Consider the following 23,653-nt stretch of genomic DNA (forward strand, 5'->3'; position numbering starts at 1 on the left):
CTGATACTCCAGCCAAGGACCATCATGTAGATGGACTGGAACCCCTGCACGGAGGTAGCCTCTGGCAGTTCAGTATCCAAGTGGCCTCCATAGGAATAAGGACAGGGACTGTCTCTGACATGAACTGATTGGCCTGCTCTTTGATCACCTCCCCCCGGAGGGGGGAGCAGCCTTTCCAGGCCACAGAAGAAGACAATGCAGCCACTTCTGATGAAGACATGATAGAATAGGATCAGAGGGAAGGGGAGGAGGACCTCCCTTTTCAGTGGACTGGGAGAGGGACACGGGTGGGGAAGAGGGAGGGTAGGATTGGGAGGGGAGGAAGGAGGGAGGTACAGGGGGAATACAAAGTGAATAAACTGTAATTAATAAAAATTTAAAAAAGTGAAAAAATATTTAAGAGAATAAAAACACTCAATTCTGTTATTTTGTTGTACTATCGCAACACTATGACTATATTTGTCTCAATTTTTATTCAGTTGACAAGTAGTATTTGATGGTCATCACCCCCAAACTATCATCCTCAAATAAGCACTCATCCTCAAAGAATGTAACAAATAAAAGCTCCCATTAGGAGTCAACTCTTTTGCCTCTGGACGATCTAAATTTGTTACTTCTATTTCTCCTTCTTGTTATTCAAATTTAGTCTCAGAATGTCTTCTCTATCACCAGACCACTAGAGATGGGAAAAGTAAATTGGTTTGTCTGCTGGACTGCTGATAACAAAGAACTGAGGGGCTGGAGGTACAGAACTGGCTTCTCCATCACTCACCTAAAAGTTTCATGAGCATCCTAAGCACTCCCTGTAAAGATGGTCCATAAAAACAAGACTAGTTTTCACCAGGAAGTACAGTTACTTCTTGGCAACTAGAAGGCACATATCTTCTTCCTTTGATACCACAGCTCTCTCTTGGCAGTCTACTTCATTATGGAATGTTCTAATATTTACAAAAACTTGTATTTACCCTTATCAAGATTAACTACAAAACTATGAATAAGCTTACAAAAGGAGGCAAGTCTGTACCACTGCATAGGTTTTATTTCTACTAGGCAATATTTGGACATCTGACGTCGTCACCATAGATTCATTTACTTTCAGTTCTACCTACTGGCTTAACTTACTGACATTTGTAATCTTCCTTTAGGAACAGTTATTAAGAGACTAAAAATAATTTAAAAGGGAATGTATTCTGAAAATTGGAGATCCTCACAACAACAACACAAAATCCCACCCTGTTTTGTTAATGCTGTTTCTGGGTATGTATCCACATCCACTTAATAAAAAAAAATCTTTCCAAGAAATACCTCCCTAGTTAAAAGCAGCATTGCTGACAACAGCCAAGTAGTAGCAGCACCCCAAATGTCCACTGGTGGATGAGTAAACAGTGTGGTAGATCTCCATGAGGGGACGAAGCCGAGCTTGTAAAGTGGGCGATTCTGGCACACACTTCAACCCGGATGAACCTGGAGAACACTGTGTTAAAAGAAATACGTCAGCTGCAAGAAGACAGACAACTACATAGACTCACTTAGCAGGGGCATCCCAAGCAGCTAATTCCCAACAATAGAGTAGACTGGTATTTATCACGCACCGAGGGAAGGAGCTGTTGTTTGTTCCATTCTGCAAGCTGAGAAACTTCTGGTGATCTGTTACAGAATGTTAAAATACTGCACTGAGCTGTATATACTGAGTGGTATGTTTTGTGGTGTTTTAAAATGCATGCATATACACACTACCTTTCTGTACACAGATCTTTGATAGAGGCAGTGTAGTACTGAATGTATAGAATTTACCTAGTTATGTAATTTCCTTTAAAACCACATACACTCAAAACCCCCACAACCTTAGCATTTATTAGCACCTTAAATTATAGTTATTGGTCAGGGAGAGATGATGAACTGTATAGCTGAAAATGATTCAGGTACTGCCTCATTTTTGTCTTTGAGGTCATTTTCTACACCAAACAGACAGTAATTTCTAGGCTCCAGTTCTGTTCACCATTGAATGCATCTCTTGGACCTAAGAAAGAGCCTGTAATACAGTGCATAAATATTTAGTGGAGGAGTATAATTGTTATTAAATACTTAGACGCAGTAAAACCTAATTAATAATCACCCAGTTCCAGTATAAAGCAAGAGATATACGAGAAAGGAGGCAGAATCAACTTTCAAAAAAACTAATTTTAATCAAAACAAAAATTGTTGATCATTAACAAGTTTATAAAACAGTGATTTAGTTACATAAATAAATTGATATCAGTGTATCAAATCTTAATTACTTTCAACTTCATGAGCATGTTTACATGAGTGATGAAGTACAACCTTTTTTTTTCTTTTTACCTATTATAATAAATAAAATGGAGCGCATGAAATAGTTCTTCTAAACAAAAATACCTACAAACATACCTCTAGCATGTTCTCTAATGGAGGGAACAAGAGACACGGGACAACTTTTGCACCAAAACATAAAGTTGCTTTAAAAAGCACAAGGTTACAGAACCATCAGCTAAAGTAAAGAGACTACACTGTAACCAAGGTTGGTATTTTAATAATATAATGGACAGTTTGGTAGTTAGATCTCCAGTTTGGTTATTTTAAAGCATTAAGACAAGGCAAGATAGAAGGCTGCTTTTGTTTGAGTAATTCTAGAGAAAATAAAATATATTAAAAAAAGAGAGAACTGAAAAGTAGAACAGTCATACCTACACAACTTTCTGTCCTGCACAAAGTCAAAATACCTATGCAGAATAGATATATAATATATATAATGTTATCTGTGCACAAACGTTAGCTTATTAGCTCACTGCAAAGGCGTAATGTATCATGTCAATTGTTTTGGAAAACATTTTGCGTTTTGTGTCAAAAGGCTATTTTAAGTTTCCTAGGCTAGGAGGCACGAACCCCAGTTCTGGCATACTGTATATTCTTAATGCTAAGGCTTGCTGCTCGGGCTGTGTATTGTCCCTCTTTATTCGAGTGCCTGTTACAAGCATGTGTGGTGGAGTGGTTGGTGTCTGTGTGTGCATATATGTATGTATACAGAAGCTGTACAGATACATATACGTACAGAATCTTCCTGATAGGTCTGTCCAACTACTCAGTCGGAGGGTGGCTCTGCACAGATGCCCAGCATGGAGTTCACTGCCCGAGCCAACCCCGAAGCAAGGCGCACTTTTAGTCCTTCTGATAGATTTCTCTCCATTTTTTTGTTTTTGTTTAAAACCAAGCTACTGCAGCTTCAAGTATTTTGCATTACATAGAATATTTTTTATAAATTAGTTAATGTTATATTTTCAATATTCAGACATATACTATAATATATATACAGTACAATAAATGCTCTCATTCTTTTTTTTTTTTAATTTTTTGGATAAATCCCTGAGAATGTATGTTGACAGTCGCTAAGTTTCCACATGCACAAGCATCGTGTGCCATGCTTCTGGACGAACAGCACTGCAAAGCCACGTGGGTCAGCCTTTTTACTATTAGTATTTCGTTTAGTTGGTTGGTTAAGTATGCTGAAAAGGTGAAGATGAGTTACAAAGGAGTAAAGCTGAATCCATTCGAGGTACTTATCACAGGATGGAGGTGTTTTGTTTGGTTTTTAAAGCCATTTCAATTATTTTTTTTTTGAGGCTGTGAACGTATACAGAAAACAGGAGAGCTATGTGGACTTCTGCCACTTGACAACATATACTCAGTGTAAACCAAACCTTTTCAACCTCTCTCACACAAACCAATAAAAAAAAAGTTAAAAACAAAAGAAAGAAAAAGGGAAAAACTTAAAAAAACACACAAACTTTCACAACGTGACAATTTATAGTCTGCAAACGCAATATAACTATACACATGGAATACCGTGTGGCTCTGTTCTTTAAGTTAAAAAGGGTACAAAGGCAGGCTCAAGTAAAAACAGACCTTCCCTCCCCCCGCCCCACCCCAGCCATACAAGTTCTATCAACCAAACCTCTCCCGAACCAACATCATCAGTTTCTTTTTGCCTTTGTAGATTTGTTTCAGGTTGTCAATGAACTGTGTAAACTGAATGTGTCCATCGTGTGCCATGAGGAAGGTCTCTCGGGCCTTGCTGAGGAACTCTATAAACTCACTATAGTGCCGTGGACTGATGTGTGTGAGTCGTGAGTGCGTTGTGTTGATGTAGGCCCCAATCGTGGCATCCAAGAGTTGCCTCAAGGGGGCCTTGTCCAGTGACATGAGCTTGCCAGAGTTCCTCCTTCCATGAAGTCCCACCATGCCAGGAGTGGTCAGAGTGCATCTGCGCAAAATGTCTGACAGTACCGTTGCACACTTGACACTCTTGACCACCAGAGGTATTATAGCTGCAAGCTCATTCTTACCAAGGGAGTGACTAAGCGCACAGGCCCACAGAACGTCATTAATGGCAGGGTGTGTGTCCTGATTGTAGCTCAGGTTGAGGTGGGTCATGGCCAGTGTGGCCAGCTTGTAGGCCCGCATGGGGTACCCACGGTGCTCCATGTACCGTGCTATTGTAAAGAGCTGTGTGTAGCTCATGCCGGTGGTAGCAGCATCGAGGACAATTTGGTACGCCGTCTCAAAAGCTATGTGATCCTTTTCACAGAGGGTCAGTGCAGAGAGGGCGCAGTTCTGCGGGTCCTTCATGGCGCACTGCAATGCCAGTGTCCGGGCACTGCTGGCCAGCTTTTCCTGCTGGTGGCAGTCCAGGTGGAGGCGGACTATGGTGCTGTTGGACATCACAGTAGTCGCAACAATACTTGTGGCCTCAGTGGGAGTAAAGAGTGTAAACCAGCTCTGCATGATGCTGTCCAGGGCATAAACACCTGCAAGGAACGTAAACAAATCCTCTTACTACCAACAGGAAGTCTGGATAAAGGCTTTGTTTGCACTTTCAGAACTGACACTTGCATTGTTACCCATCACAGAACATTAGCTAGGCCAGAAACCCTGACCATGATGTGCCTGGGAGCAGCCATTTAGAAGGTTACATGCATTGTTATTCTGTGGAATGCCTGAAAGGAACATGAACTTATAATAAAGAAGCAATCCTCTTGGTGCCTGGTATTTGCACTGCACTGCTTGCCATTTCAGACAATGTTTTTTTTTTTTTTTTTTTACTAATGAGTACTCGTTCAGTGGGGCCACTTGTCAGTTATGCACCACAGAACTGGAAGTCCCCCCCCCCAAAAAAAAAGGGAGGCAAACTCCACACAAAAAGGGACTTAATACATGTGATGTGACAAAACTTTAAGGCCTTCAATTAAGAAAACATCACCCACAATCAAGAGAAAAAGAGTGAGTACAAGTGGACCTGCAGATGCCACAGGTGCTGGAAATGACTGCAAACAAAGGCTTTAACCATCTGTACAAAGATCTTACCTGCACAAAGTAGGTGTCTACCCTGCTAAGGCGGCAGGGTGTGGGGAGTTCTAAAAGCCCTGTTACCTTTATATTGTTTCAGCAACACAGCACTTTAATAATCTAAAAATAATTTTTATGCTGAGATCAAATTCACAATTGTCAAAATAACATTTACACATTACTGAAAGAATAGTAAGAATATTTTGCAGTATCTCCTGTCAGTGTCTAGACACTCAGGGTACTGTCTTCCCAGTAAGAGGTGTGCTTCCTTTTGTGATGCGAATAGGAGGAAAGTTTAACCAGTTGCAGTTTCAACAGCCACCTCTGTCGTCTGTGACAGGGCAGTTTCTTAAGTCCTGCTTCAAGGACCCTATAAATCACAGCTGATGAACACTCAGAGGATTCTCTCACACGCCACAATTTCTCACACGCGTCAAAGCCCATCCCGATCACACAGGCTGATCATCCTCCCCTGCTGCTCAGATGAAGAGAAGCCTCAGAGGACCGAGGTGTTGTAGGATCCGAGAAAAAGTGCTCACTCACTGGTCCCCTCCATTTAAATACGAGCCCAGAGCTGCCTGCCATGAGAGCTGAGAAGTGTGTGTGACGTAAGGATGGGGCTTGGAGCAGAGAAGAGAACCACGTGTGTGCTAGAGGGGCAGGGGCTTCTCATAATGTGAGGTAAAGTCCTACCACGAGCACCCATAAGGCTTTCCCTCCAAAAATCACCTACCGACTTCAGTAGCACATGTCACCAGCCACCGCACCATCTCTCGCCGTCGCCAGTTGAGGGTTGACAGTGTCATTCTCATCACCTATGAGGGCAGGGTAGCAAAATGTTTTAAACATAATTTCATGTCAATACTGAAAAAATCAAATTCATCCCACAGTATAACCTACTAGGCAGATTCCAGGGCCAGAGAGCTCTTGAGTTAGAGTGAAGACCTACACATCTGTCTGAGCTGGCCTTGGCCTCCCCTGCTGGCCTTGTTCTGGTCTGGGAGCTAGAAGGCCTGCTCACTACTTCTGCTGGGTTCAGTAGTCACATGTGGTATCCCAGGAAAGTCACCAAATGTCTTTTCTTGTGTGATTCTTATGTTTCCTTGTGTGAGTCTCCTTCCCAGCATTAGTATTCTAGGACTTTGTTCTGAGGTTTCTTATGAATTAATAATAATAATAAAAGACATGTGGGTAAAGATGTACTCTGGTCATTCCTTCAATCTCTGACTACGATGGTCACCTCAGATCTACAGAAAGAAACCATCTTTGGTATCACAGCTGATTTCTCACCTTCCTACATTCTATTATAACTTTCTAAGATTAACTTATCCACCTCTTCAGGTTCGTAAAAATATCCAGTACCTAGCACCCCAAAGCCTGAGAGAGCACACATGGGCTTCTTGGGTTCTACAAAGAATGAGGCAAGGGGTGAGGTTTCACTAATCTACCATCTAACCAGAATCCCCAAAATGCAGCAGAATCACATTAATGTTTCTTTCTACATCACACCCTCAAGGATAAGGCAATTTGTAACAAAATAAACTAAATAACAAGAATTTATGTTTAAGAAAATAAATTCTAAACCATATTTAAAAGCAGTCTCTGCATCTTTGCTTACACAGCACCTCACGCTGTGGTGGCATGTGCATTTTCCACTGCACTAAACATTATTAATAGATCACTGAAAGCAAGGATCGATGACTTATTAGAAAACAAGTCAATAATCTAATCAGGGCCTTCTAATTCCCATGCTTTAGATAGGGTATAACTCCTTTTTAATGAGCGAGAACACAAATGTTAGCACAGGTTTGATGAAGAAAGTCAAAAGAGGCTTTGGTTCCTGGTATGAACAGTGTCCTGTGCAGGGTGTGTGAGGAATGGAACAACACCTGGGAGATGACTCCAAATGTCCCCGCTGCTGTATTCTGCAGCAGCCTGAGACCGGAACCAAGCTGATGGCCCTGCCCTTACCCAGTTTCCTTGTTGTAAAAAGAAGACAGAACTCTGATGCAAACGTCAATAAAAATTCACACTGCCTCTAAAAAAGTCAACCCTTACAACTGAATCCTTACTGCCTGTGCTGGCTTCATGCAAGTCTCCGTATTTCTCCACTTATTCTCCACAGGAGAAACAGGAAGCTATCAGTAAGAAAAACATGTCTTTAAAGTTGAGGAACACATATAAGGATTCCATCGGTGTGGCTGCTATAGTGCAGACTAATTCTGGCTGATCTGGAAGTAACCAGAGCTCTGAATGGTAGTGTTGTCTGAACGTGCAACACACATGGGCTCTAGCGCCACTGAAAGCCAGAGTGAAGACAGCCCTAAGAGGGCTGCTTAGACCATGGTGCCGCAAGAAGAACCAGTAGTACCTGCAGGCCCAATTCCAGAGACACTTTCAACAGAGTGATGTCTGGCAAACTGTCCATAAGAGTTGCTATTTTAAATGCATCTTGGGCAAGCTTGAAGATGTGTGATGAGGAGTGGATGTTTTTCTGGATGGATTCTAATACTGTTTCCAGCCTCCGAACATCGCCTGCAATGAACAAGGGAAAAACAAATCAAACTGAGTCAAATGTAGGTGAAGCAACGGAAATAGGGAAAAGCCATGGAACTACACATAGAGGCACATACCAAGGACAAAAGGACACAAAACAAAAAGCGCATGTTCATTTAATCTATGCTCACAGCTGGCACAGATGTTATGACTAAGTGTCCCATAACCACCACAGAGTCTATGAATCTCAGCTTCATATACAGACCGGCCTACACACAATCAGTGACTCAAAGTACATGTAAGTGGGAAGCAATTCACACAGGACAGCAAACAGCTCTCCTACCTTCTGCTTATGTACTGGAGTGAATATTTCAAGGACAATAAAACTAGTCAAATCTTTTGCTCTATTGCTAAATCTCAATGATTTAATGCTATAGGTCAATAAAGGTAACGCCAGGCTCAAATGAGTAGCATCCATTTGCCTCAGGAACATAAAGTTAATATCTTTAAAAAAAATCCTTTGAAACGTATTTGATAATAGTTCTACTGTGGAAAATTTGATTTTAAAAACAATAATAAAAAAGGGTTTCTGAATGAAAAGAAAGGCCAGTGTTAACTGATAAAATGATGTGGTTTTCAGAAATGAAATTACCTTTGGCTGCAGTGAGCATGGTGGACGCCAGCTCACACTGCTGGGATTCAATGTGGCTTAAAGTGAACCAACGAGGGTACCGGTTGGGAACAACTGATGCAATGTGGTGGGGGCGGGTGAGGTCTCCTGTCGGAGCGGTAGATTCCAATACTAGTAACCTGTAATGAGAAGGTAAAGAAGGCTCAGGCAGTTACTACTGTCCATTACCCTGGCCACAGCGTAACGGAAGCAAGCATCACGGGTAGATGCTATGGAGACAGATGCTGTCTGGAGCTTGAGTTTGGGGTGTGGGGAGGACTGTACAGCATTTTCTTTCATTCCTGAGCAGCACTGACAAAAAGCGCATGATATTCAGGGGAATCCAGACCCAAGAATTCTGAAACACGAGTTTTGATCTCCATGTACTGTTTTTTAATTACTCATTTAAAAAAAAAAAAAGAGTAAAATGGATATTTAAGACTGATAATGCAATAGACAGTGGTAAATACAAATCTTAACTTATTAAAACATAAAGGGAAGGGAAACAAAATGGCCTCCTTTTTATACATTTGTAAGTTCTAACAGAAGTCATTCCTATGACCTCTGGAATTTGAAGTTAGCCTATGTTCTATCAACCAGAGGCTGAACAGAACCAAATATGAATTTAGTATGATTTCTGACTTCAGTCTATATTGACAATAAACAGTTCTTGAAAACAAATCATATTAGTGATTTCTTCTAATAGCATGTACCAAAGAGATCAGCAGAGTAGCTCTAACTGAAATAATGCTGTAAGAGTAATCAACACATGGGCTTTCTTCAGCCCACTAGTATTAAGGACTATGGACCAAGAGTTAGGGACCCTGACAGTAAGAGTCAGAGAATGATGCTGGCCCCAGGTCTGCTCATAGAAGCAAAATGGCTCACTCACTGTTTTTATCTAGGATCAAAGAGATGTTAGCATTAGAACGTGTGGTGAGGTAGAGGATGAAGAAGTAAGAATTTCAGCAAGGATGTTATTATATTCAGCTTCTGAAAAGATTCAAGAATGCCTGTCTCCCTGCCAGACACTTGTTGGAGTTGCTCGAGAGGAACGTAGTCAACAGCCCTGGAAGATGAGAAGGTTAAGTATGGAAGCTGCCCACCCTCCAACCTTTTCTTCCAGGGCTAAGAAGCCAGCACACAGCTACATCTCCTCCCTCCTTCCATACTTCCTGGATATCATGAAATGCTCCAGTGCTTTACTTATGGCCCATGCATGGAAGGCCTTCTAGGTAGGGTGCTAGGAGTAGGTAAGAGAGAGCAGAAGGCAGTACCCTGCTAGTAGCCCCTTGCTAGTATTCCAGGCATTCCTCAGGATAGCAGATCCTTCACATAGGCCAGGACCACACAGGAGCATGATGCAACTTCACCCTTTAGCTTTACAGTGGTAGCAGCAATACTACCTTGTGGATCATAACATTAAGTTCCTTTCCAGTGGAATTCTTAGGATTAGACAAAGTGTACAGGTGAACATTATGTCCCCCAGAAAGCTTCTATTACAGCTTCTAAAAATGGGGATTTAAGTCCACTCATGAAAGTGTACTCTAAAATATAGACCAAATGGTATGAAGCAATTTTATGGTGGAAACTACTGCTCATGTTAGTTACTGATTTACTTTTTGGCAACTTAAAGATCCGCAGATTAAAAGGTTTATCTAATAAATCATTGATATCTCCCGTGGTCAAAAGTGTATATGAAATTATATACCAGCCCTGAACACTACCACACAGGTGTGTACACACACACACACACACACACACACACACACACACACAGACTACCCTAACCTTGCAGAAATACAATGGTACAAATGATTAGCACATGGAACTTACATAAATACAAGATAGATGTTAGAGTAACTTTGGAGACACTGGTAATTTTTAGGCAAGGATTCATGTGCCAATCTTATATCAATTACAGACAAGGATGAAAAATTTCTTCTTCTTATGGGATCAAACATACTCAAGCTTTTAGATCTATCTAGTCTATTATTATAATATGTAATCTGAACTTTCCATTAAGAACAGAAGAGTGATTTATTCATTTCAAAAAGCAAAAGGGAAAAGGCTAAAGCTTTAAGAGTGGCAGATGTCCCCATCAGGCTCTTCAGGCTGGACAGGTTGAATATAAGATTTAAAAACAGGCTATTAGGAGCACATCAGTAAGTATCACCCTTGGACAAATTCATATTAAGAGCAATTATTTGGTGAATTAACTTTTCAAAGGGAAGTAAGAATAAACAAGTGAGTTGGCAGAGATCATTTTTACCACCATGACCCAAACTACTAAGGAGATGGGGGCGGTGGACTAGAGTGAACAGATCCTGAGATGCCTAACATGGACTCCTTTACCACAGACACAGCCCATCTGGCCTCCAGCTGTGCACTGATGTCCTAGTAATGCAGGCCTTCCTGTACTGGTGCTGCAACGTGGGGTCACAAGTATGAAAGTTTTCCTCAATTAGCATACTCACTGTAGGGAATTTATTATTTACCCATGCTCAAAAATTTCTTTTTTAAAACAACTGATTATTCAGGAAGCGGTCAACTGTCATCCTGTGATTAAACTGTTCCGAAATTGTGATTTTAGTTCCACATTCTACCATTAAGAGAAAAGGCTATGATGGCCGTAGTCGAACAGCAGTTAAGAAAGGTTCTCCTTTTACTTTATAGCGAAATCAAAATACAGCAGAGTGCCTCACAGCAATCCAGGAAGCAAATAAATAGTGTCTTTAGCTCGTCCGATGCCCCTAAGAAACATGGCTGAATATGAGGTCAGCTAATGGCCATTTCTCTCAGCGGGGACTGAGATTGCTTCTGTTGGGGTGGGCTGTGGGTACATACCGCATTGCTCTCAGTGCAATTCTGTATGCCAGTTCAGCATCATGAGGTAGGAGAGAGGTGAAGAGATACTTGGCAAATGTGTGCATTGGAACACTCTCCCGATGGATTATTTCACCTAAACCACTGTATGGTCCAGCTGTGGAAGAGAAGATACACAGTTTACGTTCCAAAAGAACAAACTAACACTTCTTATGAACTGTATTTAAAATTCTTTACAGCTAAATGAGTAAAGAATTTGAACTAAGTAACAGGTGAAAGGAAAAAAGAATTCTTAGTCAAAAGGCTCCTGAGGGCACATTACCCAATATAGATTTCACGTCATCAACAGTTCCCCAAGTGTTCCACTGCTAAAATAAGAACCACAGAACCAAGAGGCAGAGCCACACTCAATACAAGTACCTCCCATAGAGAGGTCCTCTGAAGCACACTCCTTGCAGAACGGAGAAAGGTCTTTCTCAGTACATGTTAACTGAGTATCCAGATGTGGAAATGCAAGACGACTATGGGACCTGTGTCTGGACCAACACAGACGTGCCAGGTCCAGCAAAGAGCTCAGTTTCACAAGCAGGAGGATGCTGAGCCCTCAGCACAGACTCTGTTTCTACACTACTGTTTCTAATAAGCAGAAATGGTAATTCCATAAAGTGATTAACAACAAGTTACCCATTTGGTATTCACTATAAGCCAAAGAAAAACATTACAATAATGAAAATGTACTCTTCTGAGCTCCAGCAGGCCAATTTTGAAAGCAAAATCACATTTAAACTGTCAAAACTCATTTCTTAGTAAATTCTGACAGGTGCGGTGGCAGCACTGGTCCCGCGTGTGCTCCCCAAATGCTTCTCTCAGAGGAAGTACAGACGTGACGTGAGCTTTGAAAGGAAACCACAGTGGTTAGTTCTGACAATCAGCACTTAGGTGCTCTGAGGTTTAGTTACTGTAAAGTGCTTAATAAATTGGTTTCCATGTCACCTTTGGGTAACATTTGTTTCATGATTTCTAGAATTATGAACCATGACACTGCTGCTCAGAGGACACAATACGTTTGTTTTCCATGAGAAAAACCAGTCTGGAAAAGAATTTAGAATACAAGAAATGCAGTTCAGAAGAAACAGTGAGACAAGTTTACTGAACTCAGTTTTGGGTAGGAGCACGATACATTCTAGGTCATTCTAGAACGAGCTAAGTCATTTCATAATAAAAATTTCAGGCTAGCATTTTTAAGTTATTCACTAAATATTTTTTAAAATCATAGATAACTTCACATTGTAATTTTTTTTTCTTTTTTGAGACAGGGTTTCTTGGCTATCCTGGACTCACTTTGTAGACCAGGCTGGCCTCAAACTCACAGATCGGCCTACCTTTGCCTCCCCAAGTGCTGGGATTGCAGGTGTGTGCCACTGTGTCCAACAAACTATAATCCATGACAAATTTCCAATTTTGCTAAATCTACTAATCTTTGTAAGACATCTGAAAATGTTTAGTTAAATAGTACTTGTGAAAAGTAGATACAGTGTTACATGTATACCCTTTGTTCACAAAGTCATAGTATTGAAGTTACTGTGATGAACTAAATGTATATGAATCTCCAAACTCATGAAGTAAAGCCCCTACTCCAGTGAACCTATGGAAGAATTATGAAACCTATGAAAGACTCTATGAAAGAATTACACTTAAATGAGGTCAAGAGCAGGACACTGAAAAAAACAGGATTAGTGCCTTTTTACTCAGCTATGAGCTCTTCAAGCCTCAATAATGACTAGCTTAGCAAAATACGCCCACCCACTGGTGTAACGGTGGCACGAACATCATGGGAGTAAACAGCCACTACTGATTATATTTAAGGCCTGCTCCACAAGCTGAAACGCAAACCTGAGTCCAAGAACCTGTGCCTACACAAGTCAGAGCCCTCAGAGGAGAACCTACAACTGTTACTCTGCTGAATGATTTGCCCAATATTAATTGATTCTTAATGATTTATCATTACAATCATAGATTAGTGTATCGTTCAGCCCTCACCACAGAAGATTCTTTCTGAAGTAGATGGTGATCAACAGAGACCAGATGGGTCAAAGTGGAGAGAATAAAGGACTGAAATGATCAGGCCTAAATAGGACACCTATATCACACTTCCTTCTTCTCAAGAATTAGGGGCCACTGTGGAAGAGGGGACAGAAAGACTGAGAGCCAAAGGCAATGATGACTACATGGCTTTCTGGACACAGCAGTGCAGTTTTACCTAAGAACTCACAGCAGCTATGACAGCATACATAGGAACTTGGTAAGTTCAAGCCAGATATAATTCCAGCATGGGGTAGGGGAAGAGAACAGCACTGTGAAGTCCTACCCCTAAGTAAAAGGCTATTAGCAATTCGTAGCTGCCAGGAAAAGGAGAGTCTTTCAGGGTATGGCTCCTGGTAGGTTTACCATGATCCAGTGGAAGGCTGTGCATTCAAGAGCATATATGAGCAGCACAGACTAGAGGACACAAAACTTGGTGGGTAACGAAGTAGGGCAGAGATCTGGGAGGAGTTGAAGGAGGAGACAGAAGACTCAACATTCTCCAAGAACTAATTTTTATAAGAAGGGGGGAAAAGTATGCCAAATAGCTTGCTTCATCTGTCACGTGAGGACAGAGCTCTTCACACCAGGAACACAGCCCTGTTGAGAGGCAGAACTGGCCAACACCTTAGTCTTGTATTCCAGTCTCTTATCAATTTCCAAAACCTTATGGGAAATAAACACCCTCTGCCTACATCATCTGTCTCTCACATGTTGGTCCAGCAGCCAGGTGACCAAACTTCCAGGTCCATGTACTTCAGGTCAAATTATAGCAGTCTACACTGCAGACTACCCTTACTCTTCAGTCTTTCTCGATTCCCTTCCAAAGGTTCACTACATCATCTTTTTATTACTCAGAGTCAGAATACGTATTCCACAAGTAAAACACTAAGTCAGGTATTACAAAATTACTTTTGATTAATAATGACTATAATCCCTGAATTCAAGTGTACTAAATAACAAAACCCTGACATTGGCACAAAGTTCTTAAATTTCTAAGTCACCAGTGCCATAGCCAGGAGAGCATCACACTTAGCAACAATACAGTAGTTACTCTTCTCAGGTGTGTGGGTCTGCTAGGAAATTCCTGACTCCTATAACGAGCATAAATGCATGAAGAACTCCATGGGCTTACGTAGTTAACTCACTAATAGAGTTATCTTTAATATGTATAGAAACAGCCACAGCCTACTTGTGACTACTCCAGTCCTGTGCCGGCTACTCCTAGGCTCCAGAGGGCAACTGCACCTCCTGAGACAGAGCTCTTATAATAAACAAAAGTTGGATGAACATCAACTAATTGAAAACTTGAGAGTAAAAAAATAAACATCAATAATGAACACAGAGAGACATAGTTAAAAGACAAAAGGTAAATGATAAAGATACCACACACTAACTATCAAGTTTGAAAAATTGCATGTCCTCCTCCAGAATTTCAATATAATAGCAATCAAAAGTCAGGATAAACTCTGACCACACTGAAAAGAACCTTGTGGCCAATGATGTTGCTTACATACCAAAAGGGATTATGTGGAAGAAAACTAAAAAATAAAAAGTAGTTAAGTAATCAGGATTAGTATTGAAAATAGCCAGGACAGGCCTTTAATCTTTACATAATAATAACTAACAGTCAACAATGACAAACTACAGTAGACTACTTCAAAATTTAAAATGGGACTTGCCCCCTCAAAGTGAAAAATCATATTTAGGCTTACTTTAAGGACATGTCCCTTTTTAAAATGAATAAACGTATAATATATTTGAAAAAATATTATCTCTCAAATAGATCTTTAATTTTAGACAAACTAAAGAGGTTTTAAAATAGTATTTTCTCTAAATTGTGGGGCAGTCCATGATATAAAGTGTCAACACTCAACCAGCCAATCACAGAAAAATCCATGATCACAGCACACATCTCAAAGAAAAGCAATTTCTATTAATAAGACAACTGAATTTGCACACACTGCATTATGCTAATCACCCTTACCTCTCTGAGAAAATATCTTAATAACAGTGCCAGCCAAAATATAAGTCTAGGACTTTTAAACTTAGACCTAGTAAAAAAAAAAAAAAAAAAAAAAAAGCAAGAAAAATTGCCTTTGCTTCTTATAGTCTATGAAGCCCTTTCCTTGGTGAACCTATGCATAATGAGTAATGTGACATTATTACAAAATGGGGGAAAGCACTCCTGTAGCTTTCAGTTCTTCACTGGCAATTGAGCATGACACTAAGGAGCCAGATGCTTTGTATAAGAGCCAACAAATCTACAGGAATGCAGGTCCATTTCCCCTTTATTATTTAGTTGATCAAGCGAATAGGAACAAGGGTACCAATAATATCTCACTAAATATCAACACTGCATTTATCGCAAGAGCCACACAGCCTAAATAAAAATAGCCCATTACAAAGCAAGTGACATTAAATGGGGCTGAGTTCAAACAGGCTATCCTATCCAACCTAAATCAAATGATAAAGCCTTAAACATCTGTATTTACGTCAGCTGACAGGTTTCTTAGTGAGCATGTCTCAGATGCTCTGTGATCACACACTACCACATCCAGTGCATCCACATGGTGCTCTTAACAGAACAGAGATCAGGACATAAACTAGACCCTTTATCACGTTACCTTCTAACAGGAAGACTGCTTGCTTGCGAAAAATTTTCACCAGTGTGTCATCCAATTCGATTTCCTGCAGCTTAGAAATGAGCTGCTCCTCGTTCCGGCAAACTTTCTCTTGTGTGTACAGCCCGTCGGGCATGATCCGCTGCTGCCCCAGCCCTATCAGGGCAACTTCCACAGCCAGCGTCACATAGGATTCCCCCTCTTCCAGGAACTTGTGTGCAGGCAGATGGTGCGACTCCAGGGACTTGCACTGCCCCACACTTTCTATAAAATGCCATAAACGGTATACTGAAGCTACATCTGATACAGACAGGTACAGATTTGACGTTCTAATCAGTACAGTGAATGAAGTAACTTAACTCTGAGAAGGTCAGAACACCCAATGTTTACATTAAGATGCACAGCTTACTAGTATATTTTAAACAGTGACCATGGATGAAAAAATGTGCATGTTTTGTGGGATTAATAATAGTTAGGCTTTCTTTGGCATTAAAAATGAGACCCCAGAGAAAAATACAGATATAAGAAAATATGGTACTAAGGATCGTAAAGAGTAAAAAAAGATTTTAATTAGACAAAAGTAAAATTACATGCTACCAGAGTTATAAGACTCATTATATTGTATAATCAATATATGATAAGAATAAAAAGTTAACTTAAAAAAAATTACATGACTATAATGGTCCATTTTTAAGATTGGCATGAAAAATGTTTTCATACTTTTACTATAATTCTAAAATTTTCAGCAAAATCAGTACAGAATACAGTATATGTAACTCAACCTCAGGGTCCTGCTGTTACCCAAGGTCAGTGAACAGCAGAGAAGCATTCTCTTGTCTCTGTACCAGAGGGTCAATTTGAAATTGTAACTTCAGCCATCCATTCAGGGAGTGTGACTGTGGACTCACACCTGTCACCTTCCCAACAGAACTTGGAAGGCCATCACCAAGGACAATGCTGAGAGAGACGAAACAGTCAACCTGCTTTGTCTCATCACAGGACTAACAAAGGGCGGTCCCTACTCTTCCTCACCTCTGCCTTAGGAAACCTTCTGAGAGATGATTCTGAATTCCCAAGAGACCAAAGAGAAATCTCAAATCGTGACTTTTATCGAAATGTATGGTGTCAAACACTTGAAGAATATTTTTCAGTTCCCTTAAATTACACTTAACATATTTAAGTAACTTTTCACACAAAGAAAAAGTTGAAAAGCAACTAAATATTCTAGTTCTGAATGCTTTGGTGCATAAATGTATTTATTTAATTTTTAGTTATAATCAAGGTAGAACAAGTCGTAAATGTTATTAAATTCTCACTGAAGGAGCAGGTGACAGAGGAGAGTATTGTTCGAGTCACTAACAAATACTGTCAGATGTTTATTCTGAAGAGTTTTCTGGGAAGCCCACCTGAGACACAAGGGCCTACCTCCTAGCTCTCGCTAACCCACAGATACTGCATGGCTTCATAAAACATCCTAGGGGCTGGAGATGGCTCAGCTGTTAAGAGCACTGACTGCTCTTCCAAAGGTCCTCAGTTCATTTCCCAGCACCTACAAGGCGGCTCACAACTGTCTGTAACCCCACTTCCAGGGAATCTGACACCATCATACAGACACATGCAGGCAAAACACCAGTGCACAGAAAGTAAAAATAAACAGACCACGTAAAATATATGTGCTGTAAAGAAAAACCAGTGCGAATGGCTTTACCTGGAAAGTCTGAGAACCCAGGGAAGGTTTCATCCTCAGTGTGGCAAGCTTCCATGAGGCTACTGAAGAGTGTGCCCACTGGGTCTAGAGGGTGTCCAACCCAGCCTTCCAGGTTGGTTATTGAGGTTATGCTTTTATGGGGTAGCTCTGTTCAAAAAAACGATTCAAGAAATGAGGAGAAGGGAGATGAAGAAAGAGCAGAAAGGGTAATACAGATGTGATTTAATGGCAGCATTCTGAAAAATTAGTAATTAGTTCAGATGGAAAGCCTCTTTAGTTAAAAAAAACAAAATCAACTGTAAGGCACTTATAATCTCCACCCTGTGGGCTGGCTGTTTTGAGTTGTAAACTCCAAACAGTCAGTAGAAATGGTTCCCACGTTTAACTCATGTGCCCAACATCATGTGCTAACAATAGTCATGGGACTGTCGAATTGTAGAGACAGGGAATCCTGTGCTTTCCCCTAAAAAGCTAACCGTCCTCCAACTTTGCTAAGAAAGTCTGGACTCATCAGTTGGGCCAACATTGCCAGTGTGCTGGCATTAACTGGGTCATCTCAATGAGAAATGAGAGAAGTGGCATCCTGGGTTTGACTTGAAACCCCACATCGTTTAATCACGCCTATCACATCACAGCAACCTGCTGTGAAATAAGAGGCATTAAGAGTTGAACTCTGCCAAGAACAAACTATAGCACAAGTTAGATGGAGATTTTTGACAAAAATCAATTTTTTTTTTACTTTTTTCACAGAATGTTAGCTCTTTCATGTGAAGAGTGCCGAGGAAAAACCTTGCAAATGTTTTAAGGTATAATCTAATATATAAAATGCTATTTAAAGCTGCTTGCCAAAATAATGAAACAGTAGTATCTCCTTTTTAAAACAAAATATAATAAAATCTATTTATCTGAAAAATACATTAACAAACTGACTTATAGCCAGCCACTATGAATTTATTATTTCTTTGGAAGTCTTTTGATTTTACATTATTAATTCTAAGCACATAAGAACAGTACATGAATGCGTATTTTTTATTTGTATGTATGTATGTATGTATGTATGTATGTATGTATGTATGTATGTATTTAATGTGCATTAGTGTGAATATTTCAGATCCACTGGAATTGGCATTACAGACAGTTGTGAGCTGCCATGTGGGTGCTGGGAATTGAACCCCGGGTCCTTTGGAAGAGCAGGTAGTGCTCTTGACCACTGAGCCATCTCTCTAGCACTCCCCCCCACCCCCCGCTTTTTAATGACTGCTTTTTTAAGTTGGGTTCTAGAGTCCTCCGAAAGTCCTTGGTTTCTGCCACTGACTTTCATATGCATAGCAAGCATGAGAAGAGAAGTACAGGCATCACTCTTTGCCATAGCCAACTCTGTTTTGTTTGCTTACAAAAATTGTATATGGTTAAAGAAACTGTGTGTGTAGACAAACAAATCAAAAGCCAGGAGACAGATTTTAAAGAAACACACTTTTAAAGACAGGGAGAGGTTATTTTCTTCTAGAATCACAAAGCTGACAAGTCACCCTACTGGCACTACAATTCACTAACCTCGGTCCAACACCTTGACAGCAGCTACTAAAACCTCAGTCTTCAATAGTAGGACAAACAATAAATCAGGGGCAGGTACAGGTGCAGATAACACAGTTCCAGCAACACTCAGAACCACCTGAAACAAGTGTCATCACGTGCAGGATGACAGGGAAACGTGTCTGAGATGGTCCAGGCCTGAGCTCCACCACAAATGCCTCCAAGGCGACTGCAGCAGTCTAACCTAACATGAATTCTAACTGACTTCAACATTCTTACACTCTCTTAAATGGAACATTTCTATAAAACTGAGTTCAAAAACTAACATTTCTTAGAAAAATTTACATGGTTTCTAAAAAAAAAAAATCAGATATGACCATCATGAGTCAGTTTTTTCTACACCAAGTACTGTACATCCTCTTAGCTCAAAGGCTATCCTTTACACAATTTAGAAGCAAATTCCCTGGGCCAGGGACAATCTGTGTGTTTAGGGAAAGTAGATTTTAGAAAAGCTTTCTAGAGGGCAGAGCAATGCATTCTGGGAGAATGAGCAAAGTTGTTGCACATTGAGGTGATTTATATTCCAGTCCCACCTGCATGTTCCTTTCTGTGGTTCAAACTGTAACCCTGGAATTATTTCCACTGTGACTGACAATGACAATCCATACTCCTAATAGTTCCAACAGAGAGAAAATTAAAAGTTACAGCCAGCACATGCTCCAGCTTCCAGCTTATTCCAACAACTTTTCAGTATTTATTTGTACTCAAGGTGGGTATCTAAGTATCAAAAAGTAAAAACACAACTAAGAGCAAAAGTCAACAGTAACTAAAACTGTTCGTAATTATTAAAAAATTGGAGAAAATCAAATCATCCCAAGAAACGCTGCCTACAGAAAGAACAAAGAGTACACAACCAGAAAAAAAAGCAGATGCATCTTACTATCTGATCAGCAAGCTAAGAACCTAGGAACAGCCTTTGTCATTACTATTTATGGTACTTATTCATCAGAAGATTACTAAACCGAGATAAAGACAAGTTAAAATGTGTCCTGTCATCTGATAGCTCATCAAATGTGTTTAGCAGAACTTGAAAAACCAAGCAGCCAAGCAGCCAGCCAACCAACCAACCAACCAAGCAAACTGGGAGTTCTCATCACTTGCAGTAAATAACATATCCTTAAACACAAATCATTAAGGAGATAAAGCTATAGAGTGCCAGGCCTTGTTTTAGACTTTCTAGTTGGTTTGATCTCTCTCAGAGACAGACTTTCTGTTGAGACCTGCTCTGCAGAAGAGAAACCTTAATGACTGAGAACACAGTCATCAACTAAGGGGTGCCCAACTGGGAACTACTGCTGGGATTTGGGTTTGGGCAGTCATTCTAGAGTTCTTAGCATTAGAACTAAAACACTCAAGCACAAAAGAAAGTATCTGGCTTCCATTTTAGATGATCCAGATATACCATCAGCTATTCAAAAAATAAGTCCCCTTAAAGAATTATGTAGGAAATTTTTTCTTTCAACTTTCAGCCAAAACAACTTAGATTTTATATGTTATATAAAATATGTTATCAAATTATTTTCCTTTGCCTTTACCTTCTGTATGTGGGTGTTTGATTTTACGTATGTCTGCATACCACATGAGTTCATTATCAAACATTTAAGAGTGGTGAGTAACGCCATTTCTATAGCTGTGCTTTCAAAAATCCAACTCTTTCAGCAGAACATAAACCAATTTTACCCTCACCAACAATCCCATTCCAAGAGACAACCTCTTCCACAATCACCTTTTTTTTGAGTCCGGAACATTTCCAGCTGTTTCTGCTGTTGTCGTCGTAATGTGTTCACAATAGCTATTGCTAGTCTCAGTGCTTCTCTGGGGTACCCATGAGAACGCAATGCATCCACTCTTGCACAGGCTGTAGGAACATGTTCTACAACAGAAACCCAGAGGGGTAAAGTTGGCACCATCAGATACAGCCCTAAAAGCAGGCTACTATAGTAAGATGTTTCTCCCCAAATGCCGTAAGAAGATAGAGAAAACCATTTCTGAACTTGGCTCTGAATGAAAATTTTAGTCCCCTTGCCAAGCATTCATCCATGTCCTATTTGAATGCTACAGTTCTCTACCTCCCACTCCAATAATGCTACAGAAACTAAACAAAGAAGTAAGTCATGGAAATATCTTTCCGGTTTGGCCACTTACCATGCCAGAGGGGCCACCCTCGGGAGTCAAAGAGGGAGTTTTCAGTGTTGTCATGGTAACAGTAGTTGGTGTACAGGTCACTGCTGATAATGTGCTGCAAGTGGCTATCCTGCCAGTGGAGATCACATGCCTCGATGGCTCTTGTGAACACTGTCCGGTGTGGCCTGTTCGATGAATCTGTTTTTTCCACAATTCAGAAAGCCGTTGTCAGCTATTATTCATATGTGAATAAATCAACCATACCTTTCTGTGGCCAGATGTTCATGAACACACCCACACACACTGTCCTGCACCTCCTAAGCAGAAGGGTGAATGAATATTCTCACATCCTAACTGCTAGAAGACAGTGAGCCTAAAGAGTTCCCAGCCACACACTTGTTGTATTAAATACAAACATTCTGCAGCCTTAAAGCTATGGTTAAAGGCATCCTGCAAAAAAAGAATTGTCAAGTCTAGTCTCCATGCCAAATATACTCAAAAGAGGCACTCGGCTTTAAAAAAAAAAAAAAAATCACGTGAAAACTCACTGCTCCCCACTTCTGAGGTGCTGTGTTGGGCTGCCCCTGATGGGATCAACAGCTCTCACAAGCACTATGCAAGAGATGCGACACCAGCCATGGAACCTTTCAGGAAGATGCAGTCAGCCTTAAAAATATGCATAAGGGTTGTGCTTTTGGTTGTATTTTTTAACTATATTGTGCGGTTTTGCACAATTAAAACTATTATGCTTCTTGGGATATAATGATTAAATGCCACTTTATATCCCAAAGGGCATAAATGCATATGTTTAACATTTCACAAAGCCACACAACATAGCTACAAAACAAACCAGCGCACTTACCTTGCCCCTACAGGCTGTCTCCTGACTCCTGGGCAGGTTCCATGACTGGTGTGATGTCCCCAGCATAGTGCATGCTGGGGCATCACAAGAGAGCAGAAGCATACAGTCCGAAGGGGGTTCAGGGTTCAGGACCTGACGAAGAAAAGAAATGTTTGCGGAATAAAGGATGTTCTTATCTCAGCTCCTTGGCTTATTCAATTCCTAAGACTACAGGCACTCCCAACCCTTGGGCCCCAGCTCTACACTTACCTTCAATCGTGGTGCCAGTCCCCACTGAATCACAGAGCAGTGAACAATTTCATTTACATATCCCTAACTGTGCTCAATTCTAGCCCCCTTCGCTCTCTGAGATTCAACTAAAATGTGGAGCTTCCTTTATGGCAAGGCTTTATCTTCCCATGTCTGAACCTCTGTCTGAGCAGACAGAAAGCAAACCACAAACAGCAAACATGACTGAGCTGAGAAGAGCACCCTGGAGAACACATCTCCCTGGGCTCTCTGTCCTGCTGGAGGAACACAGCAGCAACACAAACACCATAACTTGTCACAGTCCCATGGCCAGGTGTTGCCAAGATTCAAATATACCCCTTACTATAAAACGCAGCTAATGCTGCCATTTGCAATGGCTGTTGGCAAGTCTACAAAGACACTACTTCAGGGGGTCACATCTCATCTTAGTTCTCCCCATCTAGAGGGGAGACATACTGAGGTGCACAGATGACAGATGGAAAGGAGCAGGTGATGGTCTGCTGAGACTCCTGAGTAGGATCCTTGCTGGTATCATATGGTTGACCATTTAAACAACAACTTGCTATTATGCATGCCGTAAAACAGTGAGTTAAGGGTTCCAAGTACTGACTCGGCTCTCTCTGTGACACTAATACAAGCATGTAATGTAGTTTTACTAGAAAAAGAAACTGAACGTTTCCTGTGTTTCATGGCAGCACAGAGAGAAGTAGAGAACACACACAGCTTTTAACATTGGCTTGCTCTAAGATACCAACAGAACCAATAGTCACAAAAAGGCTAAACTCTCACAAAATTATATTTAAAGGACCATGAGGACCTATCACACGGGACACTAAATAAATAAGCAAATAAAATACAATGAATAAATAATAAAATAAAGTGTCTATAGCAATAAATTTGGGAAAGTAAAAGGTGAAGAATTATTATTAAAAAAAAAAACACCAACAAAAAAGAAAGTGACTTTCACTCTATAATCTTTAAAAGTCCTCCCAAAAGAGTAGGATTCAGATGCTGTTCATTAAGCCTAACCATTCACCCCAGAGACAGTGGGCTTCAGAAGC

The 23,653-nt window shown here is 40.6% G+C and overlaps 1 protein-coding gene across 1 annotated transcript in view; it reads right to left on the reverse strand.

Moving 5' to 3' along the window:
• Nucleotides 1–2,183: 2,183 nt before the first annotated feature.
• Zswim6 (zinc finger SWIM-type containing 6) overlaps nucleotides 2,184–23,653 on the reverse strand; it is a 163,239-nt gene continuing 141,769 nt past the window's right edge. Inside the window, exons 6-14 of the mRNA XM_055601934.1 lie at nucleotides 21,503–21,679; nucleotides 21,084–21,230; nucleotides 17,765–17,911; nucleotides 16,060–16,320; nucleotides 11,372–11,507; nucleotides 8,507–8,664; nucleotides 7,730–7,893; nucleotides 6,092–6,173; nucleotides 2,184–4,820 (exon numbers count right to left, since the gene is read on the reverse strand). Of these exons, the coding sequence (XP_055457909.1) occupies nucleotides 3,958–4,820; nucleotides 6,092–6,173; nucleotides 7,730–7,893; nucleotides 8,507–8,664; nucleotides 11,372–11,507; nucleotides 16,060–16,320; nucleotides 17,765–17,911; nucleotides 21,084–21,230; nucleotides 21,503–21,679 (2,135 nt within the window). The 3' untranslated portion in view covers nucleotides 2,184–3,957. The remainder of the gene's footprint in view (nucleotides 4,821–6,091; nucleotides 6,174–7,729; nucleotides 7,894–8,506; nucleotides 8,665–11,371; nucleotides 11,508–16,059; nucleotides 16,321–17,764; nucleotides 17,912–21,083; nucleotides 21,231–21,502; nucleotides 21,680–23,653) is intronic.

Source organism: Psammomys obesus, unplaced genomic scaffold (assembly GCF_907164565.1).
Source record: "Psammomys obesus unplaced genomic scaffold, mPsaObe1.curated_primary_1811, whole genome shotgun sequence".
Taxonomy (NCBI): domain Eukaryota; kingdom Metazoa; phylum Chordata; class Mammalia; order Rodentia; family Muridae; genus Psammomys; species Psammomys obesus.